The sequence below is a fragment of the Colletotrichum siamense genome, assembly GCF_013390195.1.
Source record: "Colletotrichum siamense strain Cg363 chromosome Unknown KSG_Cg363_contig06, whole genome shotgun sequence".
Classification (NCBI taxonomy): domain Eukaryota; kingdom Fungi; phylum Ascomycota; class Sordariomycetes; order Glomerellales; family Glomerellaceae; genus Colletotrichum; species Colletotrichum siamense.
In genome coordinates this window covers 3,003,953-3,023,554 of record NW_023501019.1, presented here as the reverse complement: position 1 = coordinate 3,023,554, position 19,602 = coordinate 3,003,953, and the positions used below count along the sequence as shown (strand labels likewise).

Below are 19,602 nucleotides of genomic sequence, written 5' to 3'. Positions count from 1 at the left end.
TGCCACGAAAAGGGTACGATACCCGTGGCAACCAATGATGCAGAGCTATTGGACGAGAAACACACCGCAGTCTTTCGGTTGGCTTACTCCGCCCCCCTCTTGGCCATGCGACTGACGGAACATCAGGCCCAGTGGCCACCACACACATGTTCTCTTGTCCTAACCCCGCTTCTCCTTCTCGCCATCGGCCTCAGCCTTTGCTAGAATCTGCAGTTCGGTGACCTTCATACGGGCTGCTGTCAACCCGCATCTCAATCATTCACTGCTTGATAACGCGGCGCCGAAAGATCAAGAAAGCAACAGAACCAACAATGCGTCTTATATCCACCGCTGATCTCACGCTGCACACATTTCCTGATGACGCGATTCCTCGATACTCGATACTTTCACATACCTGGGGCGACAATGAGGTGCTCTTCCATGAAATGCTGAACCCGACGAATGAGATACGAGATCGGGCTGGTTACAAGAAAATTCAAAAATGCGCCGAATTTAGTAGGGAGGTCTGGGATTGTGACTTCACCTGGGTCGACACATGCTGCATCGATAAGACGAGCAGTTCCGAGCTCTCAGAATCAATTAACTCCATGTATGCGTGGTATCGGGATTCCCATATTTGCTTCGCATACCTGGAAGACTTCCATGGCGAGAATATCACTCAACTGGCGCGAGAGATGATCCACAAGCATACACGATGGTTTACCAGAGGCTGGACACTTCAAGAACTTATCGCCCCCGAAGAAGTGATATTCTTCTCCGCGTCTTGGAAGAGAATCGGCAACAAACAATGGCATCTTCCAATCTTGGAGTCAATCACGGGAATCGATCAATCTATACTGAAAACGAGGAAACTACAAGACGTATCCGTCGCCGAGAGGATGAAATGGGTAGCATGTCGCAAGACGACAAGAAAAGAGGATTTGGCATACTGTATGCTGGGTATTTTTGAGGTGAATATGCCCTTGATTTATGGTGAGGCAGACAAGGCCTTCCTACGGCTTCAGCATGAGATCATGCGAAACTCGGACGACGTTACCATCTTCTTATGGAGCTCATCGGAGAAGCACCCAAGCACTTACAGAGGCGCACTCGCGCGCCATCCGATTGAATTTGTCCGGTCAACGGCACCTAAAGCACCGATGTACGTTCTTGACGAGCCATTCCAAATGACCAACAAAGGTTTACAAATAACAACACCGTTGACGAAATTGGACCAAATGGCTCCAGACGATATTATGTTCCTCGCCAAAGACCCTCATTACACTTCTCTCTTTCTCTTATCCTTTGACCAGCGCGGCCCGCAGCACAGGATAGTAACTCATCATGTCGTTCTTCGAAAGATTAAGGTGGAAAAGCATCAATACATCAGGGTCTACCCTGGTTTCCAATTCATCGCTGCACGGCAAGTTCCAACTACACAGCCAGAACCTACTCGAGCTATAGAAAAGACGATCATGATAGTTGGACGACTTACTCTTTCCGAAGTAGATGTCTACGGAATTGTGCCTTGCAGAGGTCTCAGAATCACTGAGATGATCCATATACAACGAAGCAAATACGCAAACGGGTCTGTACGGGAATTCAAGAGCAAGCCCAAAGTTTCCTCTATTGGTGACACGTACCTTGAAGATAGCAGCGAACTAGAGGCTCTATATTGCTCAGATGAAGACAGACAGCAGCTGCAACTGCCGCGATTACCTCTATCAAACCGGCCTTACAAGTCTATACTCTTGAGATATCAGGGGCAATGCGCGAAGGTCCAACTGTTCATACTCGACACTTGGCGTCTGCGTGCGTCTGGTTTGGACAAGGCCGCTTTTAGAGATGCAGTTCTGCAAGCAGTGCGGAACGGGCATTATCCACCTCGAACACCTACGTTTATTTCAAATGACAGCAGACCAGAAGGCCTAAGATTTCTCACGGGCACAGCAAATTTGAGAGAAAATCAGGAGATCAATGAACGCGTAGGCACTGAAGAAGTCTATGCCAAGTTTTCGTGGACGACGAGTGATGATAGTGTCTTTTTGGATGTGGCTCTGACGACCACGCACACGAACTGTAAGTAGGAAGTCCCCCACTTGTAGTGAAGAGACGCGAGACTGAATAAACCCTCTTCTACATGCAGATATCTTACACGAAGACGATGTGACTCCGTATGACGATTATGACTTGAGTAGCTGGTTATCTTAGCTGTATAGCTGTTTACATGCATTTGCGAAGATGGGTGACGATGCAAGGATTGAATGCGTCCTTCAAGAATCCCAGAGGAGTCGAAATACTTGTAGTATGGTATCAGAGCTTTGCTATCTTGCCTTGATACACAAGCTCGAAACTGTACGCCGGGTTATAGTGCATAGTCCAGTATCCGTCCCAAATCTTCTTCGTGATAGGACCAACCTGCCCACCGCTCACGGGCTTCCCATCGAGGCTGGTTATCGGCATGACACCACCCGCAGTAGTGCACATCAATATCTCATCAGCCTGATATGCCATCTCAACCGGAACAACCTCAACACGAACGGGGATATTGTTAGCCCTCGCTACATCGATGACGCTCTTGCGTGTGACGCCCTCAAGAACGCCGCGATCGGGGGTATACAATGTTCCATCTTTGACCAAGATTATGTTGAAGCCTGATCCCTCAGTCAAGTTACCATCTCCATCGGTTAAAAATGGGTAAGTGGCACCTCTATCAGATGCCTCGAGCATGCCCCTAGTAAAATCTCCCCATTGTAAGTTCTTCACACGCGGGTCTATAGCGCCTGGGGGCACCCTTCGAACCGTCCGCGCGATGATGGCATTGCCACCATGAGGCTGAATCGAAGGCGGCATGACCCAGATGAACGGAAGGACCAGCATGTAGAGCCTGTTGTCCTTGGCAACTTCTTCAGCGCGTGCGAACATAACGCTCTGGAGACCGCGAGTGACGATGAGTTCGACAAAAGCGTCTTTGATGTCGGTTTTGACGACCATCTCAATGAGAGTCTTCTTGATCTGCTCACGAGAGAGCGGCAACTTCAATCTCAGCTTGCTGCAGCTGGCGTCGAGTCGATCAAGGTGGTCCTCGAGACGAAAGAAGCGACCGTCCCAAACTGAGGGCACATCGTATGTAAGATCGCTTCTCAGAAAGCCCTGATCCTGCAGAGGGATGCGGGCCTCGGCGACTGGAACCAGATTTCCTTCCACCCAGGCGATGCCTCTGGCATAAGGGCTGGTGCTCTGCGCGAGCACGGCCTGCCGTTGGTGGTAGCCGGCAAACACCTTTCCCATGGAAGTCATTTTGAAATTTTGCCCAAATCTGGGGTAGATAAATATGATGATCTGGTGCTTGTGGTTGGCGTTGAGGATGATGAACTAGAAGGCCAGTGACGAAATCCCGACTTCTCCGGCCATGTCGTTGGAATTAACGTTGGTTTTCTCATTAGCTAACTATCCCAACGGATTGGAGATTACGACCTTACGTCAACAGATAAGGAAGTGTAGGGAGGGAAAGTGACTACATTGGATGATCTTAGCTGCCATGCAAGCATGTGCTTTGCGGGGACGGAGCCCGAGGTCCGCACTTCCATGAAGCCCATAGTTTAACCTAAACTACGACTTCGAAGTTATCAAGTTGCATCTACAGGCTACCCAAAGTTTAGCAGCAGTGCAGCGGAGGGAAAAGTTGGCCGAGTAAGTGATACTGCTGACAATTCTTTCGGTGTGATCCTGTCACTTGCCGCGTCGGGACCGCTGGTCAAGGAGCCTGCGGATTTACGGACTATTCATTATTAAGCGGTCCCTCGTTCAAGCCAGGAAAGCAATCCTTCTGCATAGGAAAGATGATTCTATCATTGTTCTATGCGCATGCTTACTAGACTAAACTAGTTCGAGTCGATTTTCGACTGCTAGGTATTGAGAAGTGCAGGTGGACATAGCGGAGTTAAGAAGTAGTCGGGGTGATCGCGGACAATCAGCATGACCGGCCGCAAACCGTGCTTGGAAACAAAGTACTTTTCGTGATAGCAAATGGAGTAGACATCAAAAGTATGAAGTATAAAAAGAACCCAATTATAGTGAATTGAGCGGTTTATCAGAAGGGGCTACTAACACCAACGATTGCTCATCTCAGTCCCTAGTCACAATGAGATCGGCAACCTACCTCTCGCTCCTACTTACTGCATGGACGGCGGCAGCAGCACCGAAAGCCAGCCAAAACTCGCTAAGAACTTCTGTAAACACAAGCTCTGGTGTCTTCGCTCCATACTTCTCTGATTCGCAGCTCGAAGTTGCCTCTTTTCTTGATATTCCCTACGCCGAAAGCCCAGTTGGAGATCTCCGATTTGCACCACCCCTCGCAAAGAGATACCCGGGCGACAAGGTTATCAGAGCGACAAATCTTCCAGCTGGTTGTTTTCAGTATGTTGCGCCTTACCTCCGCGGTACTGTGACGGATGGCCCAGTCACTGCAGCAGCATTCCAGCGAAACGATTTCTCGAATACCACCGAAGACTGCTTACGGTTGTCAATTTTCGCCCCGGCAAAGACGACCAGGAACAACTCTTCTTCTCAATCTCTAGCCAAAGGCAAGTCTTTGCCGGTGATTGTATGGATCCACGGCGGCGGGTACAGTTTCGGCGGCATCAATGTTCCCTTCCAGCTTGCGCCGAGATGGGTACAGCGAAGTCAAAAGCATATTGTCGTTCAGGTCCAATACCGCCTCAACCTCCTCGGTCTCCCAAATGCGGCAGGACTAGCTGAGACCGAAAAGAACTTCGACCTGCCTTTCCTTGACCAGCGCGTTGCGATTGAATGGGTTCGCGCCAACATTGCCAACTTCGGCGGCGACCCTGATCGCATCACGCTATGGGGTGAGAGTGCGGGAGCGTACTCAGTAGATGGGTACTTGTTCGCTTGGCCCCATGATCCGATCGTCAAAGGAGTCATCGCGGATTCTGGGAACGCGGTGGCTATCCCGAGTGTCTTGACCGACCCAAACAACCATACTACTTTCTCATTTGTTGCGGACCGGCTTGGGTGCGGCAACTTGTCGGCTGCCGCGGAGCTCAAGTGTATGCGCCAGGTCCCTGCATCCAAGATCAAAACGTACCTTCAGGCAGGTATTGGAGAAGGTGGCGCTGCCGATGATACTATCGCATTTGGAGCGTTCGCCGACAACGTGACCATCTTCAGCAACTATACTGAGAGAATCGGTAAAAACGGCTCCAAGTTTCCAATCCAAATACCCCTATTGATCGGGACCAACACAAACGAAGGAGCTGCAGTGGTCCCTTACAACTTCACAGGCACCAACACTGCAACCGAGTTGCCAAGCGACCTTGCCAAAGTCGCGCAGGGCTTCGCGCTCAACCTGCAATGCACCACGTTGGAGGAAGTGCGGCTTCGGTCTGAAGCTGGAGCGACAACATATCAATACCTCTACGCCGGCAACTTCACCAACATATCGCCCCTGCCATGGTTAGGCGCCTATCATACAGCTGAGCTCCCCTTGATTTTCGGCACTCACGACATTGACGGACCGTCAACGGATTTTGAAAAGAGAGTGAGCGAGCGGATGCAAGACTTGTATCTTCAATTCGCCATCGATCCTGAGAATGGACTGAGAAGTGCCGGTTGGCCAGCAGCAACTGCGCAACTGAATCAGTCGCGGTTGATTGAGTGGGCTGCTGGGCACAAGGCCGAGCAGGTAATTACAGCCGAGGCCCTGCGTGAAGAATGTGTAAGGAATGGATTTGCTGTTTGAGTTCAGACGCTAGGTCCGAGGGGGTACATCCTTTACCTATATGTGATGATTTTACCAGATCGTTAAGAAACTCCAAAAAAGACAAAAACGAATCAAGGTTTCCTTAACCCATCGAGCTACTTCATATTCCTTACCTGATAATCCCCCGCCACAGTCGAAGTCTCGGTGACAAGTCATGACTGATTAGAATGCGGCTGTTAGGAAGAAGAGAACCTAGAAGAATGATGGATCAACCATGATCGCCTCACAGGAAACTGCACTACTCCCGAGGGATCCGCAACTTTCCAGACGGAAACTGACGGAACGAGTGAGAGTTTTGAACCAGTAGCCGTGACTGGAGACTGAACTCTTGGTTGATGGTGTCCGAAAGAGTTGCCCTTTCATGTCAAAAGTATCATCTGAGACCCCGGCCATTCGGAAATTGAAACAAACGACACAGGTCTACGATGATCCGCGGCGAAAATTGTCTCTCTCACACAATTGCAGATGGCAAATGAGCTGGCATGAACACAGAATCGGTATGTGATGAAGATGACGCCGGAAAGACTGTAACAGTTAGGCCGTGGGACTGAGCACACAACCACCCGTTCTTATCGGGTACCACGGGAACTATTAGGACAGCTGAACTACGTCCGGTCTTTTGCATATGCCAGCCCAAACAGCCTCGAATCCAGTTCGCCTTGCCACCTCTCGTCTGTCGTCTTAACTTCTTGGCATTGATATGCGGGTGTCTGTGGGTATCAAGCACGTTGTCTGTGGGCTGACCAGTCCGCGTTCAGGACTGGGCGTTTCTTGTGACTAAGCTGCGGAACCTCATTGAAATCCGCAATTGAGTTCCGAGATAGTTGGATTATTAGTATGTTGCTTGAATTCCCTTGGATTCTGCCTGCGTTTGCTGAAGTGACTGCCGAAAGACGCGGAAATGCCGACAGGTGGGATGCCCCGTTGTGGGTTCTGTCCGAGTCAAAGCACGCTGGGAATTCCTCGATGCTACGCCGTAGTGAGGCTGACATCTGCATGAAGACCTCTATTCTCTTTCTTCGGACAACTGCCGCATTCGGAGAGGTTTCACTGGAAGAAAACTTGGCGGGAAGCCCGACGATTCGGAATGCGGAGAGGGGAAAAGAGGGTAAAAATCTGTAAGGGGGGAGCAGATGCGCAGCATGAAGTAATTCCGGCAGAAGCACCAGAATGCCCCGAAGCGGAAGCTAAGACCCACCGGCAGATTCGGCAGACGCCGAGATGTCGTTAGAAATAGAAATAAACTGTCGCGGACAGGGGGGCAATTAAAATCATGGAGGAGAGAATGTGGATTTGGAGAAGCCGGGGCATCCATGACATCACCCTCGCCCGACCTAACTGGAGGCGAACCGCCCCCATACCGCTATCTTTCTGGAGAAAAGATGGTGGGCTGATTGTGAATTATCAGATCTGTGACTTGATTTTACGCCAAAGCACCTTAATCTGACTTCGCTTCCGTCCAAGTGACTGATTTGTCCTCCTGTTCCATGGACTGAGGTCATCGTTCGGCTACGTACGCCTCGAGTCTGCCTTGATTTCGCCCTGGACAAGAGCCTAGCCAACTCTTGCCTGCCGTCCCTCCCGTGTTTTCCTACCCCTGTCTCACGCGACCTTGCACTCTTTTTCCGGCAGAATCACTGTGTCCCTAAGCCAGCTCATTGGCGACAACTGCCGCCAGCCCCCAGATTGACTTCACATGGTAATCCAAGAGACGACATCCCACTTACCGGCCCCAATCCTCAACTGGGAAGTTTGTGGTTCTCCGTACTTTACGTCCGGAGGCGCGTGATGGCGAAGCAGATGGCATGCTTGAGCATGGGGCACATATCCGCCAAGACCCCCCCTGTCTCAAGGTCTGCCCTGTGAGCGGAACCTCTATCAAGATCACATCCACCCCAGTCATTCTCTAAGCTATGTTATTTCTGCCCATCCAAGTAGGAAACGCTCCCGAACGACGTTTCAGCCGCCGGGCAAACATGTGCCTGTAAGCCTGGTGGGTGGGTGGCCAGCCGGCTTCATCGACGGGGATGGCTGGACGACGTGGCATTCCGTCAGCGGTTGACAAGACGCGGTACCGCAGCTTGTCCCCCCTCCACACCCATTTGTTGTAGGTTCGGGTTATCAAACAGCTAGATCTTTACAAGGGGGAGGAGAGCCGCAGGCTGTTGGCAGCATACGGTTCCCTTGGCGTACGCACTTATTTGAAGAACGAAAACCCACTTTCCTTTTGCCAAGTTTTGTCGATTGATTGTCTAGACTGAAGCACTACACAAATGTCACTGAATATGAAGCGCCGAAATTGGAGTCCTCGAGGTACTCGCCGTCGTGGTCTAACTGGCTTCTTGGCGCGGTTTGCCTTTCGTTTCATGGCCATCGCGGCCCTTTTCACCACCTATCATTGTCTCGATCTTCATGTTCGCTATCGAGACTCTGTGCGCGCCAAGTACTCAGCCACGCAGTTCACCATCCTATCGGACTACGATGAGGCAACACTCAGTAGTTCAGGGTGGGAGGCTGAGTCTCACTTGTCCAATCCTGAGCGCATGGCCCTGCTCGAGAACAGGCCGCAATGGAAGAGGCTAGGAGGTGGCCGGGAGGGAGAAGCTTTCATCTACAACGGTTCTGTCATCAAAGTCTACAATGAGGCGAGCAGTCCTTTCCGTAACTGCATGTCAGACACGGACGATGGATTGAGGAGATGGCCGACAGAAATCCCAGTCAGTCTCATCATGGGAGGCCATGAGGACATCACAACACCACCAAACGACGATATGTATAGGGACTTGTTTGTTCCGGTCAAGGACTACTTCCTCGCCACCACGAACTCTTCACAACCACCAAAATGGCACCTCGTCACCCCATTCCTCAAGGCCGGTACCCTCGCCAAGCTGGCAAAGAAACTACGCACCTCGGAGAAGCCGCTCACATATCATGAGGTCGACATGATGTTCCGTCCATCATTCGAATCTCTCCTATCCGCCTTGGATTACCTTCACCAAGCTCACAACCTCTGTCACGACGACATCAAAATGGACAACATCTTCGTGGCATCCGAGGTTGACCCTAGACGATGGAAGATCGGGGATCTTGGCAATGCTCGTGAGCCTGAGCACCCGTATCACTTCACACCACTCTGGGTTGCCGACACCCCGCAGCTGCGCGACTGCCGTGCCAACGACGCACTGCGCTTGACGAAGTCGTACGTTGAGTTCGTGCGCATCGCCAGCGGGAATCCGGAGGAGTTTGACGTGGCTTTCTTCCAAGGAGTCGAGCCGGCAAGCAGGTTCTACTGGACCGTCGCTGGTGCGACATCTCCTGCCTCGGCTGCAGATGTTCGAGAGCTGTCAAGAGGCTTCCCTCCTTTGATGGATGAGGATGAGATGGTGTGGGCTTCAATGGAACGTGTCAAAGCCAAGAGTGGTTTCAATGCTGTCACCACAGCTCTGCTGGGCTGGAATGTCTCTCTCGGGAGGGCGGTCATGAGTGAATTGAGAGTTGGAGCGAAGGAGTTGATGGGTCAGATCTTTGGACTCACTGGCATATTGGGCGTTCCTGTCACAGAATGTCACACTGAATAAGAGGCTGCTGGGGTGTTTTGCTTTTTAAAGTCTGTTGGCGTTTGGCACTTGGTGGTCAAGTAAGGTCGGCGTTGGTGTACAGGCACGGCAAATGCTATGATAGATACCCCGGGTAGGGCAAAATTTGGGATGGCTGGGAGACAACATGGAAGCAAAAAGGCCTTCGCGGGTTTTAGGGAGGGTATACGGCGTCTGCTTGGCTACAATCAATAAATGGTATTTAAGACATCGTTCCATGGTTGCAGAACACATAAGTTTTGATGTTTTGCTTCCTTGAGTCGTCTGGAGCGGAATATCTGCAAGACCATCAAGTTTATCCAGGGGTCGCAGACCTTTTAGATTGGTGAACAGTTCCACGTCGCAAACTAAAATACGTCTCGCAGAGATAGTTGCAGCACTGCCGTACTTTCCAAGTCATGAGCGATAAGCTGTCTCAGCTGAAGACCTTGGTTTTGAGGGATGCAAGAACTCAGCCATGATGCGCCGCCGACGTCTTTCTAAATTCGCACTTGAAATTAGGCACCATCTTTTGCCGCTATTCTCGGTCAAGCCCCCAAGAGGGGGCTTGCACTGCGCCGAAGGAGCTCCGCCCCCAGCGCTTGTCTTAAGCGACCTTGGCAACTTCTTCAGCCCAAGAAACAGCGCTGAATGGATCATTATCTATTCCAGCCTCATGATTATCGTGGCATGAAAGTTGAGTATCTTTCGGTGTTGAGATTCATGACCAAAGCCGAAATTATTTACCTGTCCCTGAGCCGTAGCTGACGTTCCCCCTTCCCTTAGCCGCTCAGTAGGGAATTCTTGACCCTCAAGTCTTTCATGAACAATCATCATAGATTCAGTGAAGGAATCCTGTGTTCCTCTAAAACCACGATAGAAATGGCATCTCCAAATAATGCGTATACTCATGTGAGTTTACTACCTGCCGATGAGACATCGCAACTTTTTTCAAACGGTCTAGACGCGGTCTGCGAAAGTGGTGCTGATTCGGATATTTTGCCGGCCTGAATCTTGGCAAGCAATGGTCCAGGCAGCCTTTATTCTATACAACCTAGGCCTTCATTGGCCCCCTCGGAAAACAGTGCATGGCAGAGAACACTACCCCTGCCGGCCGCCAACCTTAACATAGATGTGCCTGCGTACACTGCCCTACGATCTCCCTCGGACTCTGCTTACTGCGGCCCGCTGCCGAGGCCACAGCAAAAGACGCACGGCTGTGCTTGTCAAAATACTGTCCTGCATGTATCACCGCTTCGAAATAGCTTCATTGGCATAGTCTCCGCGGAGTGCGAAGCTGAAGCCAAGCTTCCTAGTCTCTATCAAATGCTGGGTGCCTGGAACCCTAAGAATAGCCTCAAGTCTAGACGTCGGACAGGAATCTTGAATTATAAAATCAAGAAAATCTCGAGGGTCTAATGATACACAACCACTCACTCACTCAACACACAACACAATTCAGCAAACCAAATACCACCAGTCTCATCTCATCACCACACAATCTCCCCGAGCTTCATATCCTTTCTTGTTCACCAACAAATCATCGACTTTACCTCACCAAAATGGTCTCTTTCAAGAACATCGCCACCCTCCTTACTCTGGCTGCCGCCTCTATGGGAGTCAATGGCGCTTCAGTACCCCGCCAATACGCCGAAAACGGGGTCGTCGTTCGCGAGGGTGGTTCTTGGATTCCCAACCCGGCCGCATCCTCTATTGACCGCCGTGATAAGGATCAGGAGTGGAAAGATTATCACCGCCAGACCGAGATCATGGCTGAAGAAGGCATGTGCCGCGCCTATGCCAAGCCGACCGACCGCGACCTGAACTGGCCTTGCCGCGAGTACTGCATTCGAGCCACCGGTGATTACAGCGCCGCTTGCTCTAGTGGCCATGTCTGGGAGAACAAGGCCGAGGGCAAGACGAAGCCCGGATACCCTCTCTTGCCCAACCCTGATGGCGAGCTGTTCACCTATGGAGGTGAATGCACTTGCATCACTATCCCGGATGACCTGGCTCAGAAGATCTCTGAAGGCCTGGAGAACAGTGGTGCGATCATTTGCAGCGTCTGGCTCTTTTCTATTAAGAAGGTTCTTGAGAAGGGTAGTTACCTCATTCCCGGTGGTGGTCCCGTCTCCAAGGTTGTCAAAAGCATTGCGAAGTCTGTTGGCAAGGTGGTCAGCTCCGGCAAGGGCTCTGATGCGTGGGCATCTATGGTCAGAGACACTTGCGGTGCCAAAGGCCACGATGTGACGATGGATATCGAGAAGGCTTTCGACTTCTTCAAGGAGGTTCCCCTTTGAGTTTGATCATAGCCCATGTCTTCCTCTCTTTTGTCCGTTTTCAAGTCTCTAGAATTATTTCTATGTTATTCAGCACAAGCTTTGCATACAGCCTATACGTAAATAAATTTCCAAGTCTTCATTGAAAAGTTGATCAGCATCTGAAATCCCATCTGAGCCTTCATGTTCTGAAGAGTTGTGGTGACATGACCTAAGTGCTAGTGCAATAATCTGATTGGTGGATTTTGAATATGTCGACGTTGATGTAACGGTATCTCGGTGTTTCTATACGACGAATTGCATGAAGAAACTATGAGGAACCCGGATGCCGGACAAATGGGGGCGCACTTTGGCGGGGTAAACACCCAGAGTGTAATTTCACTACGCGACGCGGGGTACATGATTCAAACCGCGGGGTTGTCGCAACAAGCCGATCTTGCTTCGGCTCGTTATAAGTACCGCTAGACGGAATTTGTCTTTGACAGTCTTGGCTGTCTTATGTGAGTAGTCTCTTCATCCCAAGTCGGCCTGTCAAGTAGTCTCACGAGAAAAAAATGAAGTCTATATTAGCGTGGCCTCTGAGTCTTCTGCTCGGCGGCGTTGTTGCTGTCGCGTCTGAGATGGACAGCACCGGAAGTTTGGAACATGCCAATCGAGTGGTGAAGAGGTAAGATTGCCTAGACGTTCCGGTAGTTGAGTTGAGGATGATGGTGAGCCGACCTACAGGCCTTTGGACTGATGCCTTATGCAGACTCGACACGGCGCAAATCACCTACTTCCCTGCAACCAACTCAACGGGCACAGGTGTTCTTGTGTGCCCCGGTGGCGGATACACTCATGTGTCTATATCTAAAGAGGGATACATACCGGCAACGTTTCTTAACAGCCTGGGCATCGACGCATGGGTTCTCGACTACACTACGGCGGCGAACACGACTGCGCCAATCTACCCAAAGCCTCAGGATGAAGCGCTTGAGGCCTTAGCCTACATCCGCGAGCAGAATCGCACCACTAAGCTGGGCATCTGGGGTTTCTCAGCTGGCGGTCATCTCTCAGCAGTGACGCTTACCAACCCCGAAGCCAGCCTCGACTTTGGAATCCTCGCCTATCCAGTTATCACCCTTGAGGGTAACTACACGCACAAAGGTTCGCGGGATAATCTCATCGGCGCAAACGCGACTGCCGAGATGCAGCACAACCTGTCGGCGCAGAACCTCGTTTCCGCGACGACGCCGCCCACGTTTCTGTTCCATACTTTCAACGATGCGACCGTCCCTGTGCAGAATACCTTGCTCTTTGTTGAGGCTATGACAAAATTCAAGAGGCCGACTCAAGTGCTTATTCTCCCGGATGGATCTCATGGACTGGGCTTAGTGCTGGATGATCCTAAGAGGAGCTGGACGCCGGAACTCGGTCGGTTCCTGAAATACTCGATTTGAGTAGGCTGAGAAAAGGGCTCCGTGTCTACTTGATTGGGAATAAAATTTGGACGAAGCACGTTAACGGAAACAATGTCAAAAAAGACAGAGATTGTAGATATCGGGAATGGCATAGAAACTCACGTTCGAACTTGCAAGTGAATGATCAAACACAACGTCGAAGGCTACACTAGGCAGTCCTATAATTGAGGAATTACATCTGTAACAACTCAGTCAACGCGACATAAAAAAATCTGGAGCAACTACTCGCAGAGCCAAGAGCCAATAAACCTTAATGGCCAGCTGCGTAGATAATTAACAGAGGGAGGCAAAAAGGAAATTTGAAAGGGACGAGACTCGAACTCGCGCGGGTTGCCCCACCAGGAAACAGATGTTAAGCTGACCTTAACCTGGCGCCATAACCAACTCGGCCACCCTTCCAGATCCGTTGAAAACTTCGGACTCCACAGCTACCAAGTTGCGAGGGCACCGGAAGCTCGTCGCAGAACGGGGCGAACAGACGTCTTCGTCGTTCAAGTTTCTGAATTTTCTTCTGGAATCTTAGGATGTTGGATATTCTTCTGAAAGACTTGCATACGAACATCGAGTGCGAGGGTACTGGAAAGGTGTAACGGCAGGCATTTGAAGTGATACCAGAGTAACTTTATTCAACAATCCTCAAGTCTACTGTCCAGTTCTCAAATAACTGGTGATAATCATTACAGTGCAGCAATTGCGGCTTGCGTACGTACTTTGCAGCACTCCGTACATCTCCTAGGGTGCAGAAGAATCGGTCAACCTTTGGGGCATCTTCGTCGCAGACTAAGAATTTGTTTTGAGCGTGCTGTGATCTGTCATGGGAACAGCCAAGGAACGTAATACCACAGCAAGTCCGATCGCAGACATTCTAAAGCCAAGAGAGGGGCGGTTCCGAGGTCAACGAACATGGAAACTTCAATTTCAATACTTAGCCATGACTTTGTCGCTGAGCCTGTGAGACGCTTTCAGGAGGGCGCCGACTGAGCCAAGATCACGGCATGTGGGAGTAGATTACCGACTTGAAGATTTTGGACTTCATGGGAGCTTGGACTGCGTATCCACCGGACCAAAGTCTGGTGACTCAATATGTTGAATGATACTGAAGATCCTGCAGTTCTGTACAGGGCCATTCATCAATTCTTGCGTGTGCATATGGCCAAAGCGTTACGACCGAACAGCGGTCGCGGAGGCGACGATCTCATTGCCCCTTCAGACTGGAGCCGCAGGGCAGTGAAGACGGCACATTTTGGGCCGATGGTACCTCTCGACACCGGTCGGGGTGGAGAATGACAACTGAGTGACATTTTTTGATCATGTTCTGAAGACGAATCATAGGGGGCTGCTGAGATATCTTCAGTGGTCGCATTTAGGATCTTATCGCCTGTTAACCGAGAGTCCAAACGCGCAGATGGCTCTACATAGGACCTCTGAGGCCTGAGAGTGAATGTGGTTGAAAGAAGGGTAAGCTTCGTGCTGCACCTGAACACCGGCTATGCAGCAAGTCGCTCCCACTCGTTGCGAGCTCTGCTTGCGTCTGATGTTGTAAAGTGCTTCTCCATAATCGTACCTACCTACAGTTGAAGATCCTGAATCAGGTCGTCTTCAGCGGCTCACTGGCGGCGGGTCTGTAGGGCTGTGACAGCTGTCATTCATGACTCGCGAGAGCTTCGTTGCGGAGGCTTCAGGGCAATAAAGTTAGGTCATGTGATGGAAAACCCCCGGAACGCTAACAGTCAATGGACGGGCGGAGCCACAGGGGCAACTGTCCACCGACCAAATCCTGGCCATTTCTCGCGCGATAGGCTTCTTGACAGCTCAATGATAGCCATTTTGCAGAGTGTGCGAGAGCTGGTGAACGTGGCAGTCACCGAGGGTGCCGTGCTGCAGATGTTGATCATGGTCTGAGCGTATGCGAGTACTCAACCATCCGGGGATTTCCTGCCTTTTCATGACGAGGGTTGGCAACACCGGGACGTGGGAGGCTCCGATGCGTATCAAGTCTGACCTTCCTCCAAAGGCAAGATTTTCTCCTGCAGGTTTGGTGCTGCGAGAAATGAACTCTAGAAACACTCGAACAGGGAGATTTTCTATCGACGACTGGGGAGGACAAAGCCACGAGAGCCCTGCGTGAGTCCATGTGGGCGAACGGGGGATTCAGGACTTGCCGCAGATCATGCAACCTCAGGGGTAGGTAGGTACGCTGCCCGCCCAGAGACAATTTACGTGATCAGATCGTCGATAGAGACCTGAGAGGTGACCAGTGACGGGGCCCATATGTGGCTGGATGGTGACGTTTGCTTGTCACTCTCGTCATTTCCTCTCTTGCAGCTCTTCATCGAACTGCGGAAAAGGAGCTTTCCCACCGCAGACCAATTCCGCTTAACGCTTTGGCCGCCTGGAGGAATTCGAAGGAGGGTACCAGGGGCTGCTGCAGTGACTGCGAGTGAGCATGCAGGAGGGAGAGCTTCAGAGGGAGCCAGGCGAGGAGTGCCTATCCTAGCAACGCTGTGGAACCGAGATGGCCGGGGTTTTTCTGCCCACCATCTTTGATGTCACCAATGGTCGGGTAGGATGAGCTTCTAGCGTCACCAACGCCCACTGCTCCCATGTTCTCTTCAGGCTGATTGTGAACTGAGCCGTTCAATACCCGATAGCTACTATGCCTTGTTTTCACTAGCAGCGGGCTGAATCATGGCTCAGCGAAGGGTTTCATTCCGCTGTCTTGCCTATCTTTTTCCGCGCGCTGATGGCGGAAGACGTCTTTCTTGCAGCCTCCGAGAAAGCCAAGCCTAGTCTGGTTTAGACAATTAACGAGACCGAGCATTCATCTGAATTGTTGAGTGTGATGTTTGTCCTTCATTCAGGGGAACCGGCAGCCCGAGGAGGCCGAAAAGCTGGTCCTAGGCCTCTTCGATGTGCCGATGAACTCAAAGATCAATCACATCAGATCATTGTCTCACAAGCCAAGGCTCCCTTAACCTTCGCGCCACGGCACGGCAGCCACACACGGGTGAAAACCATGGATTCGGGATAGGTACTGGAGCGGCGTGCTGGAGAATTCTAAACGTTTTAGGCTGTGTCAAGCCGTCCCGTCACGTCGTGTTGGAAGGATGGCGGTGGCACGGCGCAGTTCTACCACCTCGCTTACGACCCCAAGCCGACCCCAACTTCTCAAGCTTACCCGCCTTCGGCAACATCTGGCCGTTGAGGCGGCGCCATCGCCAGCAGTAGCGTCGAGTACAGCTAGCCTTCATCATTCGGATCTAGTTTACGCTTTACCAGAAGCCGATAAAGTTCAACGCCAACCACCATCTCCAAACAACCCGCGCCTCGGGTCGCGGAGAGGCGAGATGAACTTCATCACACCATCTTACGTCTGCTCATCTTCCATTCCCTCCCGTCCCTGATCCTTCTGCCGTTCTTCCTATCAGGTCCAAGCCCGGCGTCTCGTCTGGAACACGCAATGGAACAAGCGAAGAAGGGGGCTAGAGACGCAACACCTCGGCGACGGACGGACATTCTCAACGCCTTCGCGGCCGAGCATTTGGTCTTTGGCCTGCTACTCGAGCCTCATTGGACGGTTTTCTGTCAGACCATGTCCGCCCTCAGGTAAAGCTCCGTGGACTGCTGCAGGTCCCCCTCGGCACTAGACTCGGTGAAGAACCCCCGATTTTGACAAGGTGCAGAGACCGTCCTCCCCAAGTGTGGACATGACGCTAGGCCTTGCATGTCTCTCGCAGCATGGAAGGGATCGTGCATTTGCGTAGGTCGTCCTGTAGCATGGAGGTACATGTGGCTGAATGCACTCTGATGGAGACGATGCCCAGAGGCCCAAAGGCGGGCGAGCAAGGCTCGCGTAAAGGAGATTGAGCCATCATCACCACATTGAGCTCGTTTCCACATCACCCTGGACGCGGCTTGTTCGTCTGTGCTTATGCATCATGGACCCGTCCATCCCTCCCACGTCGCATGCCGGCCGGGGGGCCTTGGACCCCATGTCCCATCTCATCTTTGTCTCCATGTTTGTCGATGGTGTTTGAAAAGAAGGTTCACTCCCTCTCGTTAATCAACTGCTCGGTCTCGTCCCTCCATATTCAGCCCTACTATTGCGTCGAAAGCATGTTGCTGCCCGCCCCAGCGCGCGTCAGAGCAACATCGTCCAGGATCCACATATATCAAAGGAGGACGACATATATCGAGACGTCAGCGAAGAGATCGTTGCCGGACGTACGGATGACGATAACGGGATCGTCTTGAGAAGGTGCATCGTGGTACGCCTAGAAGAAATGGCTTCCGACCAAGAGAGGCAGAATAGCCTCGTTATCACGTCATGTTTCTTCACAGCGCTTTCAAGTAAGTCTTGCCTCACAGTCCATCGCCTTCAGGAAACAGCCTGCTAATCTAAAAAACCAATAGCCGTAGTAGTAATAGCACGCACATTTGTCCGAACCATTCTAATTCGAAAACCTGGCCTCGATGATTACTTCATAATACTTGCCTTGGTAAGTGCCCTTCCTAGTCTCCAAGGACTTCAATGCTGACAGCAAAACCAGATCTTCACGCTAGGGTACCTCGCGGAGGTATTCGTGGGAAAGGCAAATCACATAGGCTTTGCTTCAAGCCAACTTTCTTTCGACAATATGACGAACCTCCTTAAGACCACCCTCGCGATCGAGGCCACATATTATGTCTGCATATCAGCCATCAAGATCTCAATTTTGTGCATGTATCTCAGGTTTGGTATGTGGATGGAGACTGTCTGTTTTTGGAACGCATCAGCTGACTCGTCCTTCAAGCCGTGTCGAGGTCATTCAACATACTGTGCATCTGCACCATCGCGTTCCACGCTCTATTCTTCATAATTTGCATCGGCGTCACACTGTCACAATGCCAACCTCTCTCAAAGCAGTGGGATCTAACAGGAACTGTCGACGGGATGTGCATCAACACCACTGCATTCTTCTACTGTATGTCGATTTCATTTGCGTAGCCGTTTCCTTGCTAACATGACAGTCACATCTGGCTTCAACATCCTCACCGATATATGGATTCTCATCCTCCCAATAAAGACCCTCTCCGGTATTCTGCGTCCACGCCGGGAGAAAATCGCCCTTGCCATAATCTTCGGCGTTGGCGCATTCGCCACGATAACATCGATAATCCGACTTCATACCATATACACCTACACCCTTGCCAAAGATCTATTCCAAGAGAGCATCCTCGTCAATGTCTGGTCCATGCTGGAGATCAACATCGGCATTATCTGCGCCAGCGTCCCCGCCCTCAAGCCCCTTTTCACCCCACGAGCCCTTCGAGACGCTGTCAATCGAAACAAGAAGACAGGATATCAATACCACAGCCAAGATAGATCCGGATATAACTCGAACAAGTCGAATAACTCGAAGTCGGCAGATCGCGAAAACCAACAAGCTTACGACTTGGAGCGAATCGGAGGAGAGCACACGGCCAAGACCGTGATTCAAAGCATGCCCCACTCTCCAGGAAGTGAAAGCGAAGAGAGTATTTGGAGAGGATAAACCTTTCTCAATTTCTCGTATGACGCATTTAACGATGTAAATATTATGAACCACAGGCCGATGAATCTGATACAAAGGCCAAAGAAGAAAAAAGGCACGAGGTGACGATTATTGAGTAACGCTGCGTATTTCGTATGCCTCCATGGCCATGACCTTTACCGCCCAAGATGTGGAAACAGCGCGCCAGGAACCCATAAGCCACCAGACGTAGTGATCGAGACCAGCCGAATGATGATGATGGTCATTTCCTATAACAATCTGGCCGAGGCATGCTCTCTCATGGGGTTTCAGATGAAACCCAGCAAGCTCGCGCCAACCAGTCCGACTTTGAAGAGGAATGTCGCCTGCTGATACGTCCGCTCCATCCTTAAATCTTGAATGTACCACTCGCCATCAACCAACTTCCAAGTCTCGTAGTAAAAGCCGCCACCCCGGAGTCCTGCCCACGATCCCAAATGTTTCGAAAACAGCTGATCTTCAAATCCGAACACCGCCTTGACCTGATCGGGAGCTATTTGCTCAAAATCGCCGAGTCCGATGTTGTGCAGAGTTTCGAGGTAGGAAAAGAAGTTGCCAAACCAAGCCGCGCATGCTCCCGGCGATTCGAACACACACTTTTGGGTTCCCAAAACTACGGGCTGGCCGTCTGTGCCACAATAGACGTATTGCGCCGTCGGAAGACCGATCTCCTTGTCGAACTTGTCCCACTGCTTCGTGTCGGCGTATCTAGCGTAGCGGGCTTTCTGGCGGGAGATTGCGAGAGCAACCTCTGGTGATACGTGTGCCATCTCGTAAAATAGAAGCAAAAAGGTCTTTTGAATGGTGTTATTATGAGCAATTGAAAGTTGAGAAAAAGAAATTTGGGAAGAAGGCTAAAAACGAAAAAAAGGTCGAAGCACCGATGTACCGAGGAGATGATATGTGAGGGCTGTCAGCAATAACTGGGACTTTTATGGAGTATGGTTACAAAATCGCATGATGTTCAAGGTA

General features: G+C 51.1%; 8 protein-coding genes across 8 annotated transcripts; 6 read left to right on the top strand and 2 right to left on the bottom strand.

The window, feature by feature from the left end:
* Positions 1 to 425: 425 nt before the first annotated feature.
* CGCS363_v009791 (Vegetative incompatibility protein HET-E-1) lies at positions 426 to 2,066 on the top strand (the record flags this gene model as incomplete). The annotated part of the gene is made up of 1 exon (XM_036641640.1): positions 426 to 2,066. One exon carries the CDS (start codon positions 426 to 428, stop codon positions 2,064 to 2,066), a length of 1,641 nt encoding a protein of 546 aa, XP_036492781.1.
* Positions 2,067 to 2,292: 226 nt separating this feature from the next.
* ilvE-1 (putative branched-chain-amino-acid aminotransferase) lies at positions 2,293 to 3,279 on the bottom strand (the record flags this gene model as incomplete). The annotated part of the gene is made up of 1 exon (XM_036641639.1): positions 2,293 to 3,279. The coding sequence occupies one exon, from the start codon at positions 3,277 to 3,279 to the stop codon at positions 2,293 to 2,295; it is 987 nt and encodes a 328-aa protein (XP_036493366.1).
* An 844-nt stretch (positions 3,280 to 4,123) lies between these two features.
* Positions 4,124 to 5,743, top strand: CGCS363_v009789 (Acylcarnitine hydrolase; the record flags this gene model as incomplete). Its single annotated transcript, XM_036641638.1, has 1 exon — positions 4,124 to 5,743. One exon carries the CDS (start codon positions 4,124 to 4,126, stop codon positions 5,741 to 5,743), a length of 1,620 nt encoding a protein of 539 aa, XP_036492984.1.
* Positions 5,744 to 8,049: 2,306 nt separating this feature from the next.
* Positions 8,050 to 9,342, top strand: CGCS363_v009788 (uncharacterized protein; the record flags this gene model as incomplete). Its single annotated transcript, XM_036641637.1, has 1 exon — positions 8,050 to 9,342. One exon carries the CDS (start codon positions 8,050 to 8,052, stop codon positions 9,340 to 9,342), a length of 1,293 nt encoding a protein of 430 aa, XP_036492983.1.
* A 1,559-nt stretch (positions 9,343 to 10,901) lies between these two features.
* CGCS363_v009787 (uncharacterized protein) lies at positions 10,902 to 11,639 on the top strand (the record flags this gene model as incomplete). Its single annotated transcript, XM_036641636.1, has 1 exon — positions 10,902 to 11,639. One exon carries the CDS (start codon positions 10,902 to 10,904, stop codon positions 11,637 to 11,639), a length of 738 nt encoding a protein of 245 aa, XP_036493562.1.
* Positions 11,640 to 12,172: 533 nt separating this feature from the next.
* xynB-0 (Endo-1,4-beta-xylanase B) lies at positions 12,173 to 13,057 on the top strand (the record flags this gene model as incomplete). Its single annotated transcript, XM_036641635.1, has 2 exons — positions 12,173 to 12,285; positions 12,370 to 13,057. The coding sequence occupies 2 exons, from the start codon at positions 12,173 to 12,175 to the stop codon at positions 13,055 to 13,057; spliced, it is 801 nt and encodes a 266-aa protein (XP_036493559.1).
* Positions 13,058 to 17,361: 4,304 nt separating this feature from the next.
* CGCS363_v009785 (uncharacterized protein) lies at positions 17,362 to 18,612 on the top strand (the record flags this gene model as incomplete). The annotated part of the gene is made up of 5 exons (XM_036641634.1): positions 17,362 to 17,428; positions 17,492 to 17,577; positions 17,629 to 17,815; positions 17,872 to 18,042; positions 18,089 to 18,612. The coding sequence occupies 5 exons, from the start codon at positions 17,362 to 17,364 to the stop codon at positions 18,610 to 18,612; spliced, it is 1,035 nt and encodes a 344-aa protein (XP_036493567.1).
* Positions 18,613 to 18,899: 287 nt separating this feature from the next.
* On the bottom strand, positions 18,900 to 19,400 carry CGCS363_v009784 (uncharacterized protein; the record flags this gene model as incomplete). The annotated part of the gene is made up of 1 exon (XM_036641633.1): positions 18,900 to 19,400. The coding sequence occupies one exon, from the start codon at positions 19,398 to 19,400 to the stop codon at positions 18,900 to 18,902; it is 501 nt and encodes a 166-aa protein (XP_036493565.1).
* Positions 19,401 to 19,602: the final 202 nt, after the last annotated feature.